General features: G+C 35.9%; 1 protein-coding gene across 7 annotated transcripts in view; it reads right to left on the bottom strand.

The window, feature by feature from the left end:
- Window positions 1-21181, bottom strand: part of AGGF1 (angiogenic factor with G-patch and FHA domains 1) — a 71994-nt gene that overhangs the window by 42117 nt on the left and 8696 nt on the right. For 6 of the 7 annotated variants that reach the window (XR_010413104.1, XR_010413105.1, XM_054512515.2 and 3 more), the window contains exons 5-11: window positions 20650-20838; window positions 16144-16474; window positions 14109-14220; window positions 13114-13165; window positions 8053-8154; window positions 6766-6931; window positions 5285-5367 (exon numbers count right to left, since the gene is read on the bottom strand). Coding sequence is in view for 5 of the 7 variants with exons in the window: in XM_054512515.2 (XP_054368490.2) it covers window positions 5285-5367; window positions 6766-6931; window positions 8053-8154; window positions 13114-13165; window positions 14109-14220; window positions 16144-16474; window positions 20650-20838 (1035 nt within the window). In the remaining 2 variants the exon portion in view is untranslated. The remainder of the gene's footprint in view (window positions 1-5284; window positions 5368-6765; window positions 6932-8052; window positions 8155-13113; window positions 13166-14108; window positions 14221-16143; window positions 16475-20649; window positions 20839-21181) is intronic. The other variant, XM_064596262.1, reaches the window with a different exon arrangement.

The following is a 21181-nucleotide window of genomic DNA, read 5'->3' as shown; positions in this document are numbered from 1 at the left end:
TCAACATTTTTTCTATTACAATTTCTTGTAGTATGAAAGTAACAACAAAAAACACAATTTTGCAGAAAAATATGTTATTCTGGCAACATTTTTCCCCACATCCTCATGAAGTTTAAAAACCACTGGACAAATCCACTTAAGCCCTAGATTCCAAGGGCATCTGGCTGGCTCAGTCAGAGAAGCATGCAACTCTTGATCCCGGGGTCATGAGGTCAAGCTTCATATTTAGTATAGAGTACTTAATAAATAAATATTAAAAAAAAAAAAGACTAGATTCCATATCTAATTCTGTCATTTAACAGCTGAGTGACCCTTAGCTTAGGTTCTCAAATGTAAACGAATACTAATTACCTTCCTGGTCTACTGATAGGATTAAATGGTAATGCTTTTTTAAAATGTTATTGTGATAGGGGCGCCTGGGTGGCTCAGTCGTTAGGCATCTGCCTTCGGCTCAGGTCACGATCCTCAGGTCAGGATCCAGCCCCGCAAGCCTGCTTCTCCCTCCCCCACTCCCCCTGCTTGTGTTCCCTCTCTCGCTGTGTCTCTCTCTGTCAAATAAATAAATAAAAAATCTTTAAAAAAATAAAATGTTGTGATAATTAACTATAATTAACATACAATAAATTACACATAAAGTATACAATTAGATACTTTTGCGATTTGTATATACCTATGAAACCATCACCACAATCAAGATAATAAATATATCCATCTCCCACAAAAAAGTATCCTTATCCTTTGTAATCCATCCCTACAGAGCCTCCCTCACCTCCTTCCTCTCTTATATCCAGGCAACCACTAATCTTTCTGTCATGATATGTTAGTTTGCTCTCCTAGAATTTTAAGATGTATGTATACAGTACATATTCTTGTTGTCTGGCTTCTTTCTCTCAGCATAACTGAGATTCATCCATATAGCAGCCTGTATCAACAGCTCATGTTTTTTTATTGCTGAAGAGTATTTGACCATATAGATATACCATAATTTGTTTATCCATTCATGATAGATACATGAGTCTTTTCCCATTTCTGGTTACTAGAAGAAAAGCTGCTAATACCACAATGAAATACCACTTCACACAGATAAGAATGGGTAGTATGCAAAAGACAAGAAATAATAAGTGTTGGTGAGAATGTGGAGAAAAGGGAATCCTCGTGCACTGTTGGTTTGAACGTAAATTAGTGCAACTACTGTGGAAAACAGGATGGAGGTTCCTCAAAAAATTAAAAATGGAAATACCATAGGATCCAGAAATTCCATACTGTGTATTTGCCCAAAGAAAATGAAAACACTAGGGTGCCTGGGTGGCTCAGCTGGTTAAGCGACTGCCTTCGGCTCAGGTCATGATCCTGGAGTCCCTGGATTGAGTCCCGCATCGGGCTCCCTGCTCAGCAGGGAGTCTGCTTTTCCCTCTGACCCTCCCCCCTCTCATGTACTCGCTCTCTCTCATTCTCTCTCTCTCAAATAAATAAATAAAATCTTTAAAAAAAAAAAAAGAAAAAAGAAAATGAAAACACTAATTTGAAAAGATATAAGCACCCCTACGTTTACTGCAGCATTATTTACAATAGCTGTGATATGGAAGCAGCCCGTGTCCGTCAAGAGATGAATGGATAAAGATGTGGCATACACACATACATACATACACACACACACACACACACTACAAAATGGAATATTACTCAGCCATAAAAATGAGATCATGTCCTTTGTGACAACATGGATGGACCTAGAAGTTAGTATGCTAAGTGAAATTAAGTCAAGAGAATGACAAATGCAACATAATTTCACTTATATATAGAATCTAAAAGACAAAACAAACAAAAACCAGCAACAGACTCATGAATACACAGAACAAGCTGGTGGTTGCTAAAGGGGTGGGGGAGGGGAGGATGGGCATAATAGGTGAAGGGGTTTAAGAGGTACAAATTTCCAGTCATAAGTTAAGTCCCGGAGGTGAAAAGTACAGCATAGGGAATATAGTTAATAATATTTTAATAACATTATATGGTGACAGATGGTAACTCCACTTATTGTGGTATCATGTAACAGATATAACTGTCAAATCACTATGCTTCCCATGTGAAAGTGATATAACATTGTATGTCAACTATACTTTGGTAATAAAAAATAAAAATTTTTAAAAACAGTTTTCAAAAGAAAGAAAAAAAACATCATGAGCATTTGTTTATAAGTCTTTGTATGAACACATATTTTCATTTCTCTTGGGTAAATACCTTGGAGTAGAATGGTGAATCACATGGTAGGCATACATTTAACTTTGAAGGAAACTACTATTTTCCAAAGCAATCGCACCACTTTATATTCTCACCAGCAGTATATGAGAACTCCAGCTTCTCCACATGCCTACCAACATTTGGTGTGGATAGTCTTTTTACCTGGTTTTAATTTGCAACTTCCCAGTAATAGTAGACAACTTTTCATGTGTTTAGCTGCCGCCTGTACACCTGCATTGGTGAAGTGTCTATTCAAATCTTTTGCTCATTTTTATTACTTTTTTTAAGATTTTATTTATTGGGGCGCCTGGATGCTTCAGTTGGTAAGTGTCTGCCTTGGGCTCAGGTCACGATCCCAGGACTCATGATCCCAGGGTCCTGGGATCGAGCCTTGCATTGGGCTCTCTGCTCAGCAGGGAGTCGGCTTCTCTCTCTCTCCCTCTGCCCCTTCTCCTTGCTCATTCTCTCTCTCTCTCAAAATCTCTCTAAGATTTTATTTATTTCAGAGAGAGGAAGAGAGCGAGCAAGCACAAGCAGGTGGAGGGGCAGAGGGAGAGGGAGAAACAGACTCACTGCTGAGCAGGGAGCCTGATGTGGGATTCAATCCCAGGACCCTGGGATCATGACCTGAGCTGAAGGCAGATGCTTAACCGACTCAGCCACCCAGGTGCCCCTTTTTTGCTCATCTTTTTTAAAGATTTTATTTATTTACTTGAGAGAGAGAGAGAAAGCACAAGCAGGGGAGAGGGGCAGATGGTGAGGAAGAAGCAGGCTCCCCCCCAAGCAGGGAGCCCAAGGTGGGGCTCAATCCCAGGACCTTGGGATCATGACCTGAGCAGAAGGCAGACACTTAACCAACTGAGCCACCCAGGTGCCCCTCTTTTGCTCATTTGTAAATTATTTTCTTATTAATGGGCAGAAGACATGAATAGACATGTTTTCCAAAGAAAACATCCAGATGGCTAACACACATGAAAAGATGCAAAATCACTCAATATCAGGCAAATACAAATCAAAACAAGATACCACCTCACACCTGTCAGAATGGCTAAAATTAACACAGGAAACAACAGATGTCAGCAAGGATGTGGAGAAAGGGAAACCCCCTTACACTGTTAGTGCAAACTGGTGCAGCCACTCTGGAAAACAGTATGGAGAGTCCTCAAAAAGTTAAAAATAGAACTACCTGATTATCCAGCAATTGCACTACTAGGTATTTACCCAAAGGATACAAAAATACAGATTCAAAGGGGCACATGCACTCCAATGTTTATAGCAGCATCATCAACAATAGCCAAACTATGGAAAGAGCCCAAATATCCATCAATTGGTGAATGGATAAAGAAGAGGTGCGCTCTATACACACACACACACACACACACACACACACACACACAATGGAATATTACTCAGCCATCAAAAAGAATGAAATCTTGTCATTTGCAATGACTTGGATGGAATGAGAGTATTATGCTAAGCGAAATCAGTCAGTCAGCAAAATGTAAGTATCATGATTTCAATCATATGTGGAATTTAAGAAGCAAAACAGATGACTATATGGGAAGGAAAAAAAGAGACGGGAAGCAAACCATATGACACTCCTAACGATACAGAACAAAGGGAGAGTTGATGGAAGGATGGGGATGGGCTAAATAAGTGATGGGTATTAAGGAGGGCACTTGTTATGATGATCACTGGGTGTTATACATAAGTGATTAATCACTAAATTCTGTTCCTGAAACTAATATTACACTGTATGTTAACTAGAATTTAAATAAAAATCTGAAAAATAAAAAATGAAATAAATAAAAATAAATTTTGAGTTTTGTGATTTTATTATATATTCCAGATATAAGATCTATGGTTTTTATCAGATAAAGGATTTGTAAATATTTTTCCAAGTCTGTGGCTTATCTTTTCATTCTCTCTTTTTTTTTAAGTAGACTCCATGCCCAATGTGGAACCCAAAGAGGGGCTTGAACTCACCACCCTGAGATCAAGCGTGAGCTGAGGTCAAGAGTCAGATGCTCAACCAACTGAGCCACCCAGATGCCACATATCTTTTCATTCTCTTAATAGTGTCCTTGGAAGAACAGAAGTTTTGGAGGAAGTGCAATTTAGTAATTTGCTCTTTTACAGATTGTGCTTCGGGTGTTAGGTAACTTAAAAAACCTTTGCCTAGGGCGCCTGGGTGGCTCAGTTGGTTAAGCGACTGCCTTCAGCTCAGGTCATGATCCCAGGGTCCTGGGATCGAGTCCCGCATCGGGCTCCCTGCTCTGCGGGGAGCCTGCTTCTCCCTCTCCCACTCCCCCTGCTTGTGTTCCCTCTCTCGCTGTGTCTCTCTCTGTCAAATAAATAAATAAAATCTTAAAAAAAAAAAAAAAAAAAAACCTTTGCCTAACTTTTTTTTAAAAGGGTTTGTTTCTAGAAACTTCATAGTTTAAAAAGTTTTAAATTTATATTTATGACCCATTCTGAGTTCATTTTTATACATGTTACAAGGTGTAGATCAAAGTTCTTTTGTTTGCTTTTGCATATGGCTATCCAAGTGTTTCAGCACATTGGTTGAAAAAGACCATCCTTTCTGCACCAAACTGCCTTCACACCTTTGTTGAAAATCATACACACACACACCCACCCCCACATACATCTATGTATCTATCTGTGAATCTATTTCTTAATTCATTATTCTGTTCCCCTCACCTATTCATCTTTATGCCAATACTATACTGTCTTAATTACTGTGGCTTATAGGAAGTCTTAAAATCAGGCAGTACCAGTATCCCAACAATGTTCTTCAATGGTACCATCTTAATCCAAGTTTTTTAAAAACCAGAAATGGCTATTTGAATGTTGGATATTATTATCATTTTTCTACTCTAGCCTCAGTAGTTGTTGAAGTAAACAGTAACCAAATTATAGAAACCTCAAAATCATTCTAAATAGCTGTATCTTTAAATATAAAATGGACTATGCATATCTAAAGACCTTTTTAGTCAAATCCAGATGCATAAATGATAAACATAACAATATTTAACATCCTTACCTGCAAACCATATTTTACTCGTATTTTCTTTAATTCTTTTCTCCTTTCCAACTCTTTTTCCTCCTTACTTAGCGTTGGACCAACTAAAAGGAAAAAGTTGAGTTTGGTTTAAAAAAAAAAATACTAAGTCTGACAGACTTTACACAAAATTAATATTGTTACTTAATAATAAAAAATTAATACTATTCCATCTGCATATTAACTAAAAGCTCAACTAAACATTAATATAAAGGAATCTTGGGTTGTGGTGATGTCCTTTCAGCATTTTGGTAAATAAATCTACTTGGAAAGTAAACCAAATCCCAAAGACTACAGGAATGCTACACTATAGATAACAAAAGAACACTGACCATCATCTTAATTTTTTGATATGATTATAACAGAATTTCAAATGCAGAAATACTGTTAATTTTCCAAAGTATTATAGGCATGTAAAAATCACTGAATCCAAGATTCACATTGCTGTGTAATGTACCATACTCATTTTCATAATCTAGTATCAGAAAACAAAAAATAAACAATGAACACATATAGTTGGTATTTGGGGGAAAAACTTGATGTAAAAAACATTAATTCTTACTGGTTCAAAGTATCTATTTAAAATTTAAAAGCCTCTGATGAGTGGATTTAAATAAGATAGCAACCTCTTACAGTGTTATTATAGAAAATAATGGTGTATATATATATACAGATGATATAGCAACAGAAGCTCTAAGTAGGAAAGCAAGCATATTGGGGTGCCTGGGTGGCTCAGTTAAGAATCTGCCTTCGGCTCAGGTCATGATTCCCAAGTCCTGGGATCAAGACCCACATTGGGCTCCCTGCTCAGCTGGGAGTCTGCCTCTCCCTCTCCCTCTGCCCCTCCCCCCGCTCAAGCTCACTCTCTCTCAAATAAGTAAAATCATTAAAAAAAAGAAAGAAAGCAAACATATCAACAAATAACTTTTATTACCCCAGCCTATTATTTTATATATTATTATATGACTGAGTTTAACCATGGATGACTTTTTCATATCCATAAACAGAAGTCAAAAGGAAACCAATCTTTACTATAATTATGTCACAATTACCCTTTTGAAGGACATTTAGCTATCACTGCTGTGCCGCTTCCAAAGTCTACTAAACTCTATTAGCAAAAACAGCTAATGATTACCTTATGGGTCAGAAAGCAACCTAATGCTATAATAGCACAACTAAATTGTTGCACAGAAAAATCAACTAAAATCGTAATCTACTAGCTTAAAAAAAATCAACTAAAATCATAAGCGACTAGCCTAGGTTTCAAATTTCAAATGCATGTCATTTCTTAGTCTCACGTAATAATATTTATCTCACATAATATTCACTAAAATAAAAATGTATCTCAATACAGTTTTATATCAATTAAATACGAAGCTGGTAGCTGATACTTTTTTAGAACACTCCAGTGAATTAAATAGAAAAGTTATCATGCCTACATATAACAATTATGTTTCACATACCAAAAGATTCATCTTTCTTATCAAGACGAAGGTGAGCTCGAACCTGTCCTGGTTCACAGCCGTCACAGGTATCACTGCCAGGGTGGATGTGAAAAGACAGTACAGTCTCTCCAATTTTCACTTCATCACCATGCTCAAGTACATAAGGATCACATTTAGTTTTAGGCTAAAGAAAAAAATTACAAAACAGAAACCCAAGAGAGTTATGTAAGATTATTTTATATCTACTGTAAGTAATGTCTGATTCAAACAAAAAAATATTTAGGATGGTTCTCAATGAGATAGACACACATATGCACACACAGTGCACATTTCCACAACTTGAGGATGATATAATGTTCAACTAGTGGAGAAGATACCTGCACTGAGCAACTTCTTTTATATTATCAAAACCCGCTAATCTCATCTCCATGCATAATCCTAGAGAAATACCCAACCCAAACATCAAACAATCTATTACCAAAATGAATAACCATCACAGTCAAAAAGATAAGTGTTAAGGGGCTAAGTGCATATTTCCCCTTTTTCCTCTTCTTTTCTGATAATTCAGTTTTATTTCATTTTTTATTCTTACAGACTAAGAATAAGGCCTCCCCCACTCCCTTCCATTTACTTTCTTCCATATGTTATGTGCCAAGCACCTTGCCAAATGTTGGTGATAAAAGAGTTAACTGGATAGACATAGGCCCTGTCTTCAAGGAGTATCCACTTTAGCAAAATTTCCATTAAAACAATTTTTAAAAGAACACAAAAAAAGGAGTGCCTTTTAAGTTACTATAAGAACCTTTGATTTGAATAGCTTTAAAATGCATTTACTTCTTTTTTATTATTTTTTTAATTTTTATTTTTTTTAAGATTTTTTTTTTATTTATTCATTCGACAGAGAGACACAGCGAGAGAGGGAACACAAGCGGGGAAGCGGGAGAGGGAGAAGCAGGCTTTCCGCCGAGCAGGGAGCCCGATGCAGGGCTCGATCCCAGGACCCTGGGATCATGACCTGAGCCGAAGGCAGATGCTTAACCGACTGAGCCACTCAGGCACCCCAAAATGCATTTACTTCTAAAATAAGGCATAGATACATAATTAGAAGATAACACTCAAGAGTTAAGTATCCACTTATTCTATACTTTTTTCAGTCCTTTCTGTGAATCCCCTTCCATGTAATACATTTGGGCTTGAATAGTAATCTGAAACAAATTATATGTATAATAACTATGGCCTTCAGAATAAAAATTTCAGTTCATTTTTTAAAACTTATGTGCAAGTAATTAATATATATATACTCACCTGAAGAATCTGTTTTCCATTAACAATTGTACCATTTTGACTACCTTGATCCACAAGGACATAACTTTGTAAGTCATGGTCAAAATAAATTTCTGCATGAAACTTAAAACAAAAAAAAAATAAAGAACGAGGTAATTATAAAGAATAATATTTTTTTAAACCACAGATAATTTCTATCATAGGATGTGAGACTTAAGTCTATGATAATTTAATTTTTATTATTTTATCTTTTTTTTTTTTTTTAAGTAAGCTCTACTCCTAATGTGGGGCTCAAACTCATGACCCCGAGATCAGGAGCTGCACGTTCTACCGACTAAGCCAGCCAAGTGCCCCAAATTTTACTATTTTTAATACCTTTTTTCCTGAATACAAAAGCATAACAATGCCTCTGGTAGAAATGTGAAGGCTACAGAAGAAAAAGTCACCTATAATTCCACCTACTACTGCCGTTAATAATTCAGTGTGTCTTACATTTTCTACTTTTACAATATAGCTGAGATTATACCATTTAGAACATTTGAAATTATTTTTTCACCTATTAAAAGTATTGGTCTTTATCATTAAAAATTCTTAATACAAAAGGTGACTTCAAACATTCAAGATGAACTTTTCCTTTTAAAGATTCTATTTTTTTAAAATAATCTCTATACCCAACATGGGGTTCAAACTTACAACCCCCAAGATCAAGAGTCGCATGCTCTACTGACTGAGCCAGCCAGGCGCCCCCAAAGGTGAACTTCTCAGAGAAGTGTTCCAGATTTTCAATACTCAGGACTAATCATTCCCTCCTTGTACTTTGTTTACATAACAATTACACTACACAAAGTTACTGCATATGTGATAGTTGCCGTATGGCTCACAATTACTGCTTGGTTGACATTTTTGCTTACCACTCAGTACATATAACAGAGAGCCTCACATATAATGGCATATACCCAGTACATGTCTATTTAATTGGATAAAGAACTGCAGACATTTAATTTATCATTTCATAAGTAATACACTGCTGGTGGGAATGTAAAACTGTGTACCTGCTTTAGAAGGGTATGGCAGTTCCTCAAAAGGTTAAACAGAGTTACCACAGGACCAGCAATTCTATATTTAGGTATATATCAAGAGTAATAAAAACATACATTCAAATACAAACTTGTACATGAATGTTCACCACAGCATTATTCTTAGCAGCCAAAAAGTGGAAACAATTCAAATGACAACCAACTGATAAACAAAATGTAGTATATCCATACACTGGCATTATTATTTGGCAATAAAAAGAAATGAAATACTGATATATGCTACAACATGAATGAATCTTGAAGACATACTAAGTGAAAAAGCTAGGTAAAAACAACTACATGTTATAGGATTCAATTTACAGAACATGTGCAGAACAGGCAAATCCACAGAAGATAAAAGTAGACTGTGGTTGCCTAGGCCTGTGGGAGTTAAAAGGAAATGAGGAGTGACTATTATGTTTCTTCTAATGGTGATGAAAATGTTCTGAAACTGTGCAGCCAAGTGGCTCAGTCGGTTAAGCATCTGCCTTCGGCTCAGGTCATGATCTTAGGGGTCCTGGGATCAAGCCCTTCATTGGGCTCCCTGCTCAGCGGGGAGTCTGCTTCTCCCTCTCCCTCTGCCCATCCTGCTCATGCTCTCTCACTCTCAAATAAATGAATAAAATCTTAAAAAAAAAAAAAAAAAAGGAAAATGTTCTGAAACTGACTGTGGTGATGGCTACACAACTCTATATAAAAAACCTTTGAATTACACACTTTCAATGCATAAATTGTATACAGGATATGGACTGTATCCCAATGAAGTTGTTCTTAAAAATTTTCATAAACAGGGGTGCCTGGGTGGCTCAGTCACTTAAGCATCTGCCTTTGGCTCAGGTCATGATCCCAGGGTCATGGGACTGAGCCCCAATTGGACTCCCTGCTCAGTGAGGAGCCTGCTTCTCCCCCTATTTGTGCTCTCTCTGTCAAATAAATAAATAAAACCTTTGAAAAAAAGAAAAAAAATTTCTCATAAACTAATTATAAAGTGTTCCAAACACACAAAAGAATACACTGAACTGGTCTACCCATGACACAGCTTTAATAAATTTTGCCTTATTTGACCCAGGTATTTATTTTTTAGATTTTAGTTTATTTATTTCAGAGAGAGAGGGTAGGAGTGGGGAAGGGGCAGAGGGAGAGGAGAGACAGAATCCCCAGCAGATTCCATGCTGAGCATGGAGCCCAACATGGGGCTCGATCTCAAGACCCTGAGATCATGACCTAAGCTAAAATCAAGAGTCAGGCACTTAACGGACTGAGCCACTCAGGCCCCCTTGCCTCAGATATTTAAAAGAAAAATTATTATTCATGGATGTATAACTCATTCTGTCCATCCCACACCCTTTCTTTTCAACGGTTCAATATTTAATCATGATGCCTCTATTACTTTCACCCCGTATGTATGCATCCATAAACAATTCATGGTTATTTTGCTTTAAACTTGACATAATGGGAATTACACTGTATGAATATTTTCTTGAGATGTAATTCATATACAGAAAATTCACAGGTCTTACATTTATAGTTTGATAAGTTCTGACAAACATATGCTACCGTATGTATTTCTTTTATTTTGCTTCTTTGGCTTAATATTATATTGTGAGGTACATCCAGTTGTGTACAGTTTTGCCATTTTGCTGAATGGTAAAACTCACTGTACGGATTCTTCAACATATTCTGATGATGAACATCCAGTTTTTTCCCCCAAGGTTTTACTATTTTTTAAGATGCTTCTATCAACATTCTTATACATGCAACATTCCTGTAGACAATGCAAGGATTTTTCAGGAGTATATTCTTAATAATGAAAGTGCTAAGTCACAGTATGTGCAAATCTTAAACTTTATTAGATACTGCCATATTGTTTTCCAAAGTAGTTGTACCAACTTATATTCCCAAAAGCAAACTATAAGAATTCTTGTTGCCAAGAATATAGTCTTAACCAATATTTGCTATTGTCGGAATCTTCAGTTTTTGCAAGCATAAAAGGTATGAAATTAAATCTCATTATCGTGATTTTAATTTGCATTTCCTCAATTACTACGAAGACTGAAACCTTATATTTTTTAGCCATATGGATTTCCTCTTCTGTATATTTTCTCTTCATGTCCTTCATTCATTTTTTTTCAACTGGGTTCTTTAGAATACTAACAACTATACCAAAGCATTTAAATAGTTTCAAGTCTTTCGACTTGAAACCTTATTCCAAAGAGCTGTTCTAAATTATGCTCCCAACAGGAGTGAAATTTAATAAATATGACAAATGAAAACTGACATTTTGACTTCATTTGTATTTCTTAAAATTTTTAGAAAGATTGAATGGTTTTCACATAGTAATGATATCCCCTGCATTGTGAATTGTTTATTTATAGCCTTTGCTCACTTATCTATTAGTGCTCACAGTGGGGTTTGAAAAAAATGAATTTGTATGAGATTTTAAAACATAAAAGATATACATTTTGTCATATTTGTCTTACTGTCCTAGTCTGCCTTTTTTAATTATTATTAAGTAAACCCTACCTCCAACATGGAACTCAAACTCACAACCTTGAGATCAAGAGTTTCACATTCTTCCAACTCAGCCAGCTAGGTGCCCCACGTAATCTGCCTTTTAAATTTGTTTAACATGACAAGAACTTAAAATTACTCAAAATTATGTCTTCTCTGATTTTTTCTCATTTTTTTTAAACTTAGGAGGTCTTCCCCTATCCAGTGACAGATTCCATTTTCCCCAAATATTAATATGAAGTGTCCAGCGTTTTTTATTTAATTTTTTTCATCTATCTGGATATGTGTAATATATATTGTCAAAATGATTTCATACAGTAACAAACCATTTACCCCACCAGTGAATATCTTAGTTTTAAAGAAAGAAAGAGCAGAAATGCCACTACAGAACTACCTATATTTTAGATTGAATTGCTATTTAAATCACAGAGTGGGTTTTCTTTGGAGGCAGAAGGGTCATAGTAAAGTAAAAAAGCAAGATAATTTGGTCAGAGTTAAGATTATGAAAATTTCCTCCCTTCTGAATGAGTTGAAACAAAGTAAAAATAAGTGGACTTTCAAACTATAATGGAAAACAAATTTCATCCTCAAAAGACAAAAATCACATAAAATGTATACTTTAGATCCATATTATAATCTATTAAATAGAAACAAATGGGGATGATGAAAGGTCAGAAAAAGATAACCAGCATGGAAGAGAGGGAAAAACTACAGAAAATACAGTAAAGACAAGGAAAACTAGCAAATATAGAGTATCAGTAGCAAAACCTTTTGTTTTTCTACTTGTAACTAAAGTTGCACCGCTGCTTTGTTTGTTTTAAAAACCCAAGTAGGGCGCCTGGGTGGCTCAGTTGGTTGAGCAACTGCCTTCGGCTCAGGTCATGATCCTGGAGTCCCGGGATCGAGTCCCGCATCGGGCTCTCTGCTCAGCAGGGAGTCTGCTTCTCCCTCTGACCCTCCTCCCTCTCATGCTGTCTCTCATTCTCGCTCTCAAATAAATAAAATATTTAAAAACAAAAAAAAAACCCAAGTATTCTTTTTCCTGAAACCATCAGAGGAGCAACTAGGAAAAGCTATAAAAGCCTTGGGTGGTAGAGGACAAATAGTTCTTGAGTTGTAATATACTCTGGACTCAACAGTAACCATCTAATAAAATAGCCTGAATCCAGGTCTGATTCATTTTTGAACGACCATATCAAGAACATTTAGTTCACTCAATAAATATTTGTTAAATGGGTATTATTTTAATACTTAATCTACATTTCTATTCCTGCTCCAGACTGTTAAAAATTAAACATCATTTAGTTTACTCTAATTTTGATAAAGAATTATTCTCGCAAGCAGTGGAATAAACAAATCTGAATTGCTTTCATTTCCATTAATACCTGGACTATTAAACTTTCTACTAAATAAAAAAGCCCCTAAGCTTCCTGTCATAATGAGGGTTTATAAAATAGTATCTAGGGCGCTATATTTGAAAAATCAAAGAACTTACCTTACTAACACCAACTTCAGGGATTCGGAGAGTATGCTCCATATCTTTTTCTCTGCAGGGTTAAGTAAAGTGTCTTTAATAATTTTTGAACCATATATAGATTAAACACAGTTAACACAGAAACGATATTTTTTAAGATTTTTGTCGTCGTTGTTTTAAAAGAAAATGTTAAAATCCAAGTCCCTCTATCACACTTAAGTCATTTCCTTAATCCTACTCTAAATTTCCTATTTGAAAGAAGTTCCAGGATTACTTTTATTTTTTGATACATCTACCCGAGGTTAATAATAGACATCTAGGGGTGCCTGGGTGGCTCAGTCAGTTAAGAGTTCAACTCTTGTTTTCCACTCATCATGAGATCGAGCCCCAAGTCAGGCTCCATGCTCAGTGCAGAGTCTGCTTGAGATTCTCTCCCTCTGCCCCATACTCACATGCTGTCTCCCTCTCTAAATAAAAATCTTTATAAAAAAAATAATAAACATCCAGAACAGCATATCCTTTGTACTAACATCAATCATTCGAGATCTGTTGACTACATTCCAGCTTCTATTACTATATGTAAAAGGACCATACTATTCTTCAAGAATTTAAAACTAAGATTTTGTACAGAATATGAATTAAGGATGGATTTTCTTTCCCACTGGGAAGTAATGAAATTATCCTACTCATGATTAAAACCTACCTCTCTACCAAGCTGGTTATGAATTACAAAGGGGTAAAAGAAACAGAGGAAGGGGATTAAATACTGGACAAACATGGATTTAATGAAGGAATTTAAACCAGAAACAGCAGTACAAAAAGGATGAAAATGACAAAATTTCTGTGACAGAGATAAGGGTCAACAATATTTTCTGAGTGGGAGAGGGAGGAACATGGATGTCATTCAGTGTTTGCCTATTCAACAAGTACCATGCACATTTTATAACTGGTTGAGGAATATACAATCCATTGGAGTAAGATAAATACACAAACATAATAACATTAAACATTTTTACCTTCCAATTGTAGCAGGGTTTACAGCTGTAATGATAAAAAGTGATCCTGTCTGCAATACTGGTGATCTAATAACAATTACTCTAATACATGGGGGCCAAATTTTTTCTTCATCTGTTAAAGAAAGAAATGTGTAAGTATTAATTCAAATGCTATGGAAAAAATTTCTAGGCAGGAATAGGAAGCATCCATAAAGTAAAACGTATTGAGGAGTGCCTGGGTGGCTCAATCAGTTTAGCATCTGACTCTTGATTTTGGCTCAGGTTGTGATGTCAGGGTCATAAGATTGAGCCCTGTGTAGGACCCCACATTCAGCACAGAGTCTGCTTGTCCCTCTCCCTCTGCTCCTCCCCACACCCCCGCTCGCGTGCTTCTCTCTTGCTCAAATAAAAATCTTTAAAATAAAAAAAGTACTAATCAAAAATTTTAATTATTTGAAACAACTTTCTTAAATTCTGCTATATGACATACTTGATAAGGCTTTAACACTTACCAATTTAAAGTGATCAACCTAAAGATATTCAGGGTCTATCACAATTACAATATAAACAATTCTCTTTTTTAAGGTGTTGGAATTTGAAAATATCCTCAACAGGAATTTTTATATTAACTTAGAAAAACTGAGTCCTGCTTTAAAAATAAAAGTGAGAGAAACTGCATCGAGAACAAAATAAGCTCATATAACCTAATATAAAATCCTGGGCTTTAAAAGTATGTCTTTATAACCTCAAATTTAAAAAATATAAGATTTGGGGTGCCTGGGTGGCATAGTCAGTTGAGCACCTGACTCTTGTTTCAGCCCAGGTCATGATCTCAGAGTTGGGAGATCAAGCCCTGCATCAGGCTCCACACTCTGTGGGATCTGCTCCAGATTCTCTCTCTCCCTTCTGCCCCTCTCCCTGCTCTCTCTTTCTCTAAAATAAATATATATATATATTTTTTTAACTTTTTATTTTTTATTTTTATTTTTTTATTGTTATGTTAATCCCCATACATTACATCATTAGTTTTAGATGTAGTGTTCCATGATTGTTTGTGCGTAACACCCAGTGCTCCATGCAGAACGTGCCCTCCTCAATACCCATCACCAGGCTAACCCATCCTCCCACCCCCCTCCCCTGTAGAACCCTCAGTTTGTTTTTCAGAGTCCATTGTCTCTCATGGTTTGTCTACCCCTCCGATTTCCCCCCCTTCATTCTTCCCCTCCTGCTATCTTCTTAAATATATATTTTTTAAATATAAGATTTACCATAATACCTACGTAGCTGAATTCATGGACTACACTTTTTTCTTTTCTTAGATTTTATTTATTTGACAGAGAGAGAGAGAGAGAGCACAAGCAGGGGGAGCAGCAGAGGGAAAGGGAGAAGCAAGCTCCCCACTGAGCAGGGAGCCCACTTAACCGACTGAGCCACTCAGGCGCCCCTGGACTACACTTTTTAAAGGCAACTTATTTTTTCCCTTCCTACAAAAGTAGACTACAAATATCTAACCCACCAAGATAGCCTTAGTATATACTTTAGAACGTATGTAACTTGGTTTTGTTCTACTGACTAGGCCATTCAATGCAATAAAATTTTAAGGTCCAACTATTAGTCATTTATTCAAATTCTTCCCTCTAAAAATAACCATAATGGTACTGAAGACCACTTTGTTGGTAGCTCACATAATTTTCAAGAATGTTATTAAAATAATCAGTTTAGGGGCGCGTGGGTGGCTCAGTTGTTAAGCATCTGCCTTCAGCTTAGGTCATGATCCCAGGGTCCTGGGATCAAGCCCCGCATCGGGCTCCCTGCTCAGTGGGAAGCCTGCTTCTCCCTCTCCCCATTTGTGTTCCCTTTCTCGCTATGTCTCTCTCTGTCAAATAAATAAAATATCAAAAAAATATATATATATACACACATATAAAAAATAATCAGTTTAAAACAGTCCGTTTATTTTTTGGCAAATACGTATTAACATTTTTAACTCTGTTGCTCTTTTACAATGACTAGACTGGGTTATTTACAGAAAATCAAACAATAGTTATTTACTTACCTTCGTCCTCACTATCTTCTGCAGTTACATTGTCTTCACTGGTAATGTCTTCATCATAACTGTCCTCTGTCTGAGAGTCTGTAATTTCACCTTCTTCTGGCTCACTATCAGTCTCCATGACTTTCTCATCTTTAAATGACGTCGAATTATAAATGTTTTCATTAAGAGAAGATTCTGTAATCTTTCTGCTAACTGGAACAGTAAATTTGGGGGGACTATTTTTGTAATGAATGTCTATTTTGGCCTTCTTTTTCATATTTGCAAAATCTTCTCCCTCACTGCAGCTTTTATGTTCAACACTGGATGTTTTTTGATCTTCTGAAGTCAAATCCTAGAAAGACATAGGTGGGGAGGTGGGAACAGGGGAAAATACCTTAAACATGACCATCTTCTAACGTTTAATGCTAAATATTTCAGAGAATTAGTGAAGATATATGTACAACATTATATATGAAATACCAATAGCTATTACCTATAACCCCCTCTTCCTCTCATGTTCTCTTTCTTACTTAATGACATTACCCATCCTCTTATCACCCAAATCAACAATCTTATAGTTATCTTTGACGTCCCCTTAACTACCACATGGAATCCATTTCCAAGTGCTATAGACTGTTTACACCTTATCCCAATTCTCCTTATCTATTCCCTAACTGTCCCAGTCCAGGCCCTTATCACATATTGCTTGAACCATGCGACAGCCTAGACCACTTCTGTCCATGTCCAACAAAAATACAATGCAAGCCATATACATCTATCTATCTATCTATCTATCTATACTTTAAAATGTCCTAGTAACCACATTAAAAAGGTAAAAGCAGGTGAAATTCCTTTTATCTATCCAGTATTTACAAAATATTATCTTTTATTATATATAAATAACATGTAATCACTATAACACTATTAATGAAATATTTTACATGGATTTTCTGTACTTCAAGACTTTGTCTTCAAAACTGAGTATACTGTAGTTCATACTTAACAAAACACCATAATTAGGACGAGCCTCATTTCAAGTGCTCAACAGCCATATGAGGCTAGTGGCTGGCTACTTTATTGGACAGTGCAAGCCTAGAGAATATATTTACCCTAAATTTTCTTTTTGAACTTCTAACCAATAATCAAGTCAAAACACATAAAGTACAGAATCAGCTTTAATTACAACAGCAATTTAAAGATCCAGATGTAGGACGCCTGGTGGGTCAGTCGGTTAAGCATCCAACTCTTGGTTTTGGCTCAGGTCATGATCTCATGGACTGTGGGATCGAGCCCCAAGTTGGGCTCCACGCCCAGCATCTCTCCCTTTGCCTCTCCCCTGACTTAGGCACACACACATGCGTGCTCTCTCTCTCAAATAAATAAATCTTTAAAAAAAATTTTAAAAAGATCCAGATGTACCTAATGTAGCAGAGCTACAGGTTCACTAACATTTAGTACTTTCATATAGTTGGTCTGATTATACAAAACAGTTTAAAGTATAGATGAATCTGTTATATCTCTTTTATTCTAAAATTCCAAATTAGCAGGCATAAACCTTTTATTATTTATTATACGTGTATAGTGGGCATACCTTATGATAAATAAACAAATCTATTATTTTAAACTTAAAAGAATCAGTTATTTTCCTTTGGTTTGTAACATACTCTGAATTTTCTTTCTACCTAAAGCAACATGATGGAAGTGAATTCATATGGTCTTCTGTTATTTTATAAAATATGAGAGCATCTTAAACACGTATTTTTAACAGTAACATAAATTCGGTTTGGAGACCAGCTAAACACTCACAGTATGATAAACTATATACACTCCCAGCAATACAAACTCATCAAAGGCAAGAACAAGGACAACAAGCTGAAAAACTATGAGAAGCTTTAAAGGCCACTGTGAATTATAGCCAAAAATTTCTATCTATATATACTTAAAAAAAAAAAAAGCAGTTTCCAATCCTGTATATTTTATTATTATTACTGCTTATAGGAAAACATATGTAGAGTGGGAATGAGTGAAAATGTCAGAGGTGCTATTCTTAAAAACCATCTACCAGTCCAGAATGTTGGATAAATATTCATTAAGAGATAAGAATGGAGGCCTACATGTGGACATTGAGGCATATATGCATATTTCAAGTTATTTATGCCAATTTCTTTCCACCATACCCCCACTCGCAAAGAGTGAGGCTCAAGAGTATCTTAATAAAAAAAAAAAAAAAGATGAGGATGTCTTAAATGGTCTCCCATGCTTCATAGCTACCTTTAAGAATCTTTGGGGAATTCTCAAAATCCTATCAGAATTGTTTTTAAGTTCCTATCCTAGAGTTCACACATTTTTGAAGAAGGATGGTAAAGAAGAGCAGTTATGGGAGCTAAAATCTCACAAAACACTTTCAAATTTCATTCTCTAGTTTGTCAGGAAAAGTCATTTAAGGACCCTCTATGTTCTTATTTATTGTTAGAAGGAAGTACTTTCAAAACCTATCCTTTCAAATAGTTCAACTACTAACAACAGGTAGAAATCATTAAAACAGGGGCACCTGGGTGGCTCAGTCGGTTAAGCGGCTGCCTTCGGCTCGGGTCATGATCCCAGAGTCCTGGGATCGAGCCCCACGTCGGGCTCCTTGCTCAGTGGAGAGCCTGCTTCTCCCTCTCCCTCTGCCTGCCTCTCTGCCTACTTGTGCTCTCTCTCTCTCTGTCAAATAAATAAATAAAATCTTAAAAAAAAAAAAAAAGAGCCCAGGGTTATGTATTTAAAAAAAAAAAATCATTAAAACAGAGGTCTTGAAAGCAAACAGAAAAATCATTTTTACTATTTAGTCACATTCTCTTTTATTCCTAGGTACATAAGTGAAAATAAGAGAAATACAAACAAATCAAATAGAGAAAGTAAATCCAAAGGAAACCTAATTCCATATGTGAACTTTAGTATTATACATTAAAAAACTTTTCTCTTTGGTTAAGAGAAAAACATTAGATAAAATTTTAAGAGTGAAGTATCTAGTAGTTGCCACAATTCACAAAATGCCAATATAACAAATAAGCCTCCTTTCCTGCATATAAACCACCAACCTTATCTGTCTGGGGAATACACATAAGAGCACTGGTAACGTTTTTTATATTTTCCTTCTTTAAATTTAACCTTGTATCAGAAGCATTTTTCAAATTCCCCCCATCTTTATGAATTACCATTTTAAGGCCTAAAGAACGCTTTTCAATTAAACATACTATCATTTTCTTAACCAATATCTTGCAGGCCATTTGAACTCTTAATTTTTTTCTGTTCTTAAAAACATTGCTATATAACTACACAAAGGCATTTTTCTTTCTTTGGATTTTTTTAAAAGATTTTATTTATTTATTTGAGAGACGGAGACAGAGCACACACATGCACAAACATGAGCAAGGAAAGGGGCAGAAGGAGACAGAGAATCCCAAGCTGACTCCATGCTGAGCACAGAGCCCAATATGGGGCTAGATCTCACAACCCCAAGATCATGACCTAAGCTGAAATCAAGAGTCGGACGCTCAACCGACTGAGCCACCAGACACCCCTCTTAGGATTTTTAAAAATATTACCTGAAATGAGATTTTCCACTTAAAGAATATTAACATTTTTACGGTTATTGATAGAAATGGCCAATCTATTTTCCCAAAAGACACCAAGGGCACCTGGGTGTCTGAGTCGGTTGAGCCACCAACTCTTGGTTTTGGCTCAGGTCATGATCTCAGTGTTGTGGGATCAAGATCTGCATCGGGGTCCCCACAATATGGGAAGTCTGCTTGAGGATTCCCTCTTCTCCCTCTGCCTCTCCCCCTGCTCTCTCGCTCTAAAATAAATCAATCCTTAAAAAAAAAAAGACACCAATTTCCACTTCTAATAAATACATACATATCCTATATTTGCTAGCAACTGATTTAATGTTTCCTAACATAATAGGTAAGAATTGCTCAACATGACTAAGAAGCAGAACTTTTATCTATGTCTACTTACAATCTGTGCTTTTATTGTGAATTGTGCAATAACATCAACTTATTTTATTTTTAGATTTTATTTATTTATTTGAGAGAGCAAGTGAGGGACAGAGAGCACAGAGGGAGAGGGAGAAGTAGACTCCCCGATGAGCAGAGAGCCTCACGCAGGGCTTGATCCCAGGACCCCAAGATCATGACCCGAGTCAAAGGCAGACCCTTAACTGACTGAGCCACCAGGCGCCCCAACAACAACTTATTGGTTGAGGGTCTGACTGTTCTTCTTCCAAATTATGTAACACATGAGTATTTTATCCACCCTAAATCTACCTCCTTCAAACTTTAAGGAATTCCTTTTATTTCTAATGACGAAAAATTTGTGAAAAAGTCCATCCGTGCCCCCTGTGAATGCTCCTTGGTTGATAGATTCTGATATCTTAATCGATATGTTTGAAATACAGTTACTAAATGATGATTTTCAGTTTCATCAAAAACTGACATAATTATATCATCAAGTAAATTTTTAAAATTATGAAGACATTACCTTTTCCTCATTTGTTACAGAAGAATCTGGATCCTTTCTTTTCTTCTTCAATTTTTTATCCTTACTTTGTTTTGTGCCACATGTTTGATAAGGCTGCAAATCAACTCGAGAATGAAATTGATAGCGACCACTTTCCACATCACAGTAGTAATAAATCCCAGTGGAAGGATCATAATATAGTTGATTTTCCTTTCAAAGTCAAGAAAACGGTAAGTTCTAGTCAGGTACGATGAAATAAAATAAAAAAATAAACTTAATAGCAATGCCAAATATATTCAAAAATAGTCAATGTTTCTTTAAGAACTCTATTTTCTGAAGATAATGAGTAAAGATGACAGAATGAAAAATGCTCCTAAGTTTCCAAAATACTTTACCATTCAATATTTGCTCTAATTTTCCTACTACAAAAAATGAATAATTTAAATATTAAATTGAATCTCAAGAAACTGCCAATATTTAATCATTTTCATACTTAGAGAAGCAGCAATTTCGTATGGTTCAACTTAATACATTAATGAAAATGATTACAAAA

The sequence above is a fragment of the Mirounga angustirostris genome, unplaced genomic scaffold (assembly GCF_029215605.1).
Source record: "Mirounga angustirostris isolate CCGP_5_RB_7025 unplaced genomic scaffold, mMirAng1.0.hap1 SCAF_7, whole genome shotgun sequence".
Taxonomy (NCBI): Eukaryota; Metazoa; Chordata; class Mammalia; order Carnivora; family Phocidae; genus Mirounga; species Mirounga angustirostris.
Note: the sequence above shows the minus strand (reverse complement) of the source record. Positions and strands in the feature narration are given on the sequence as shown.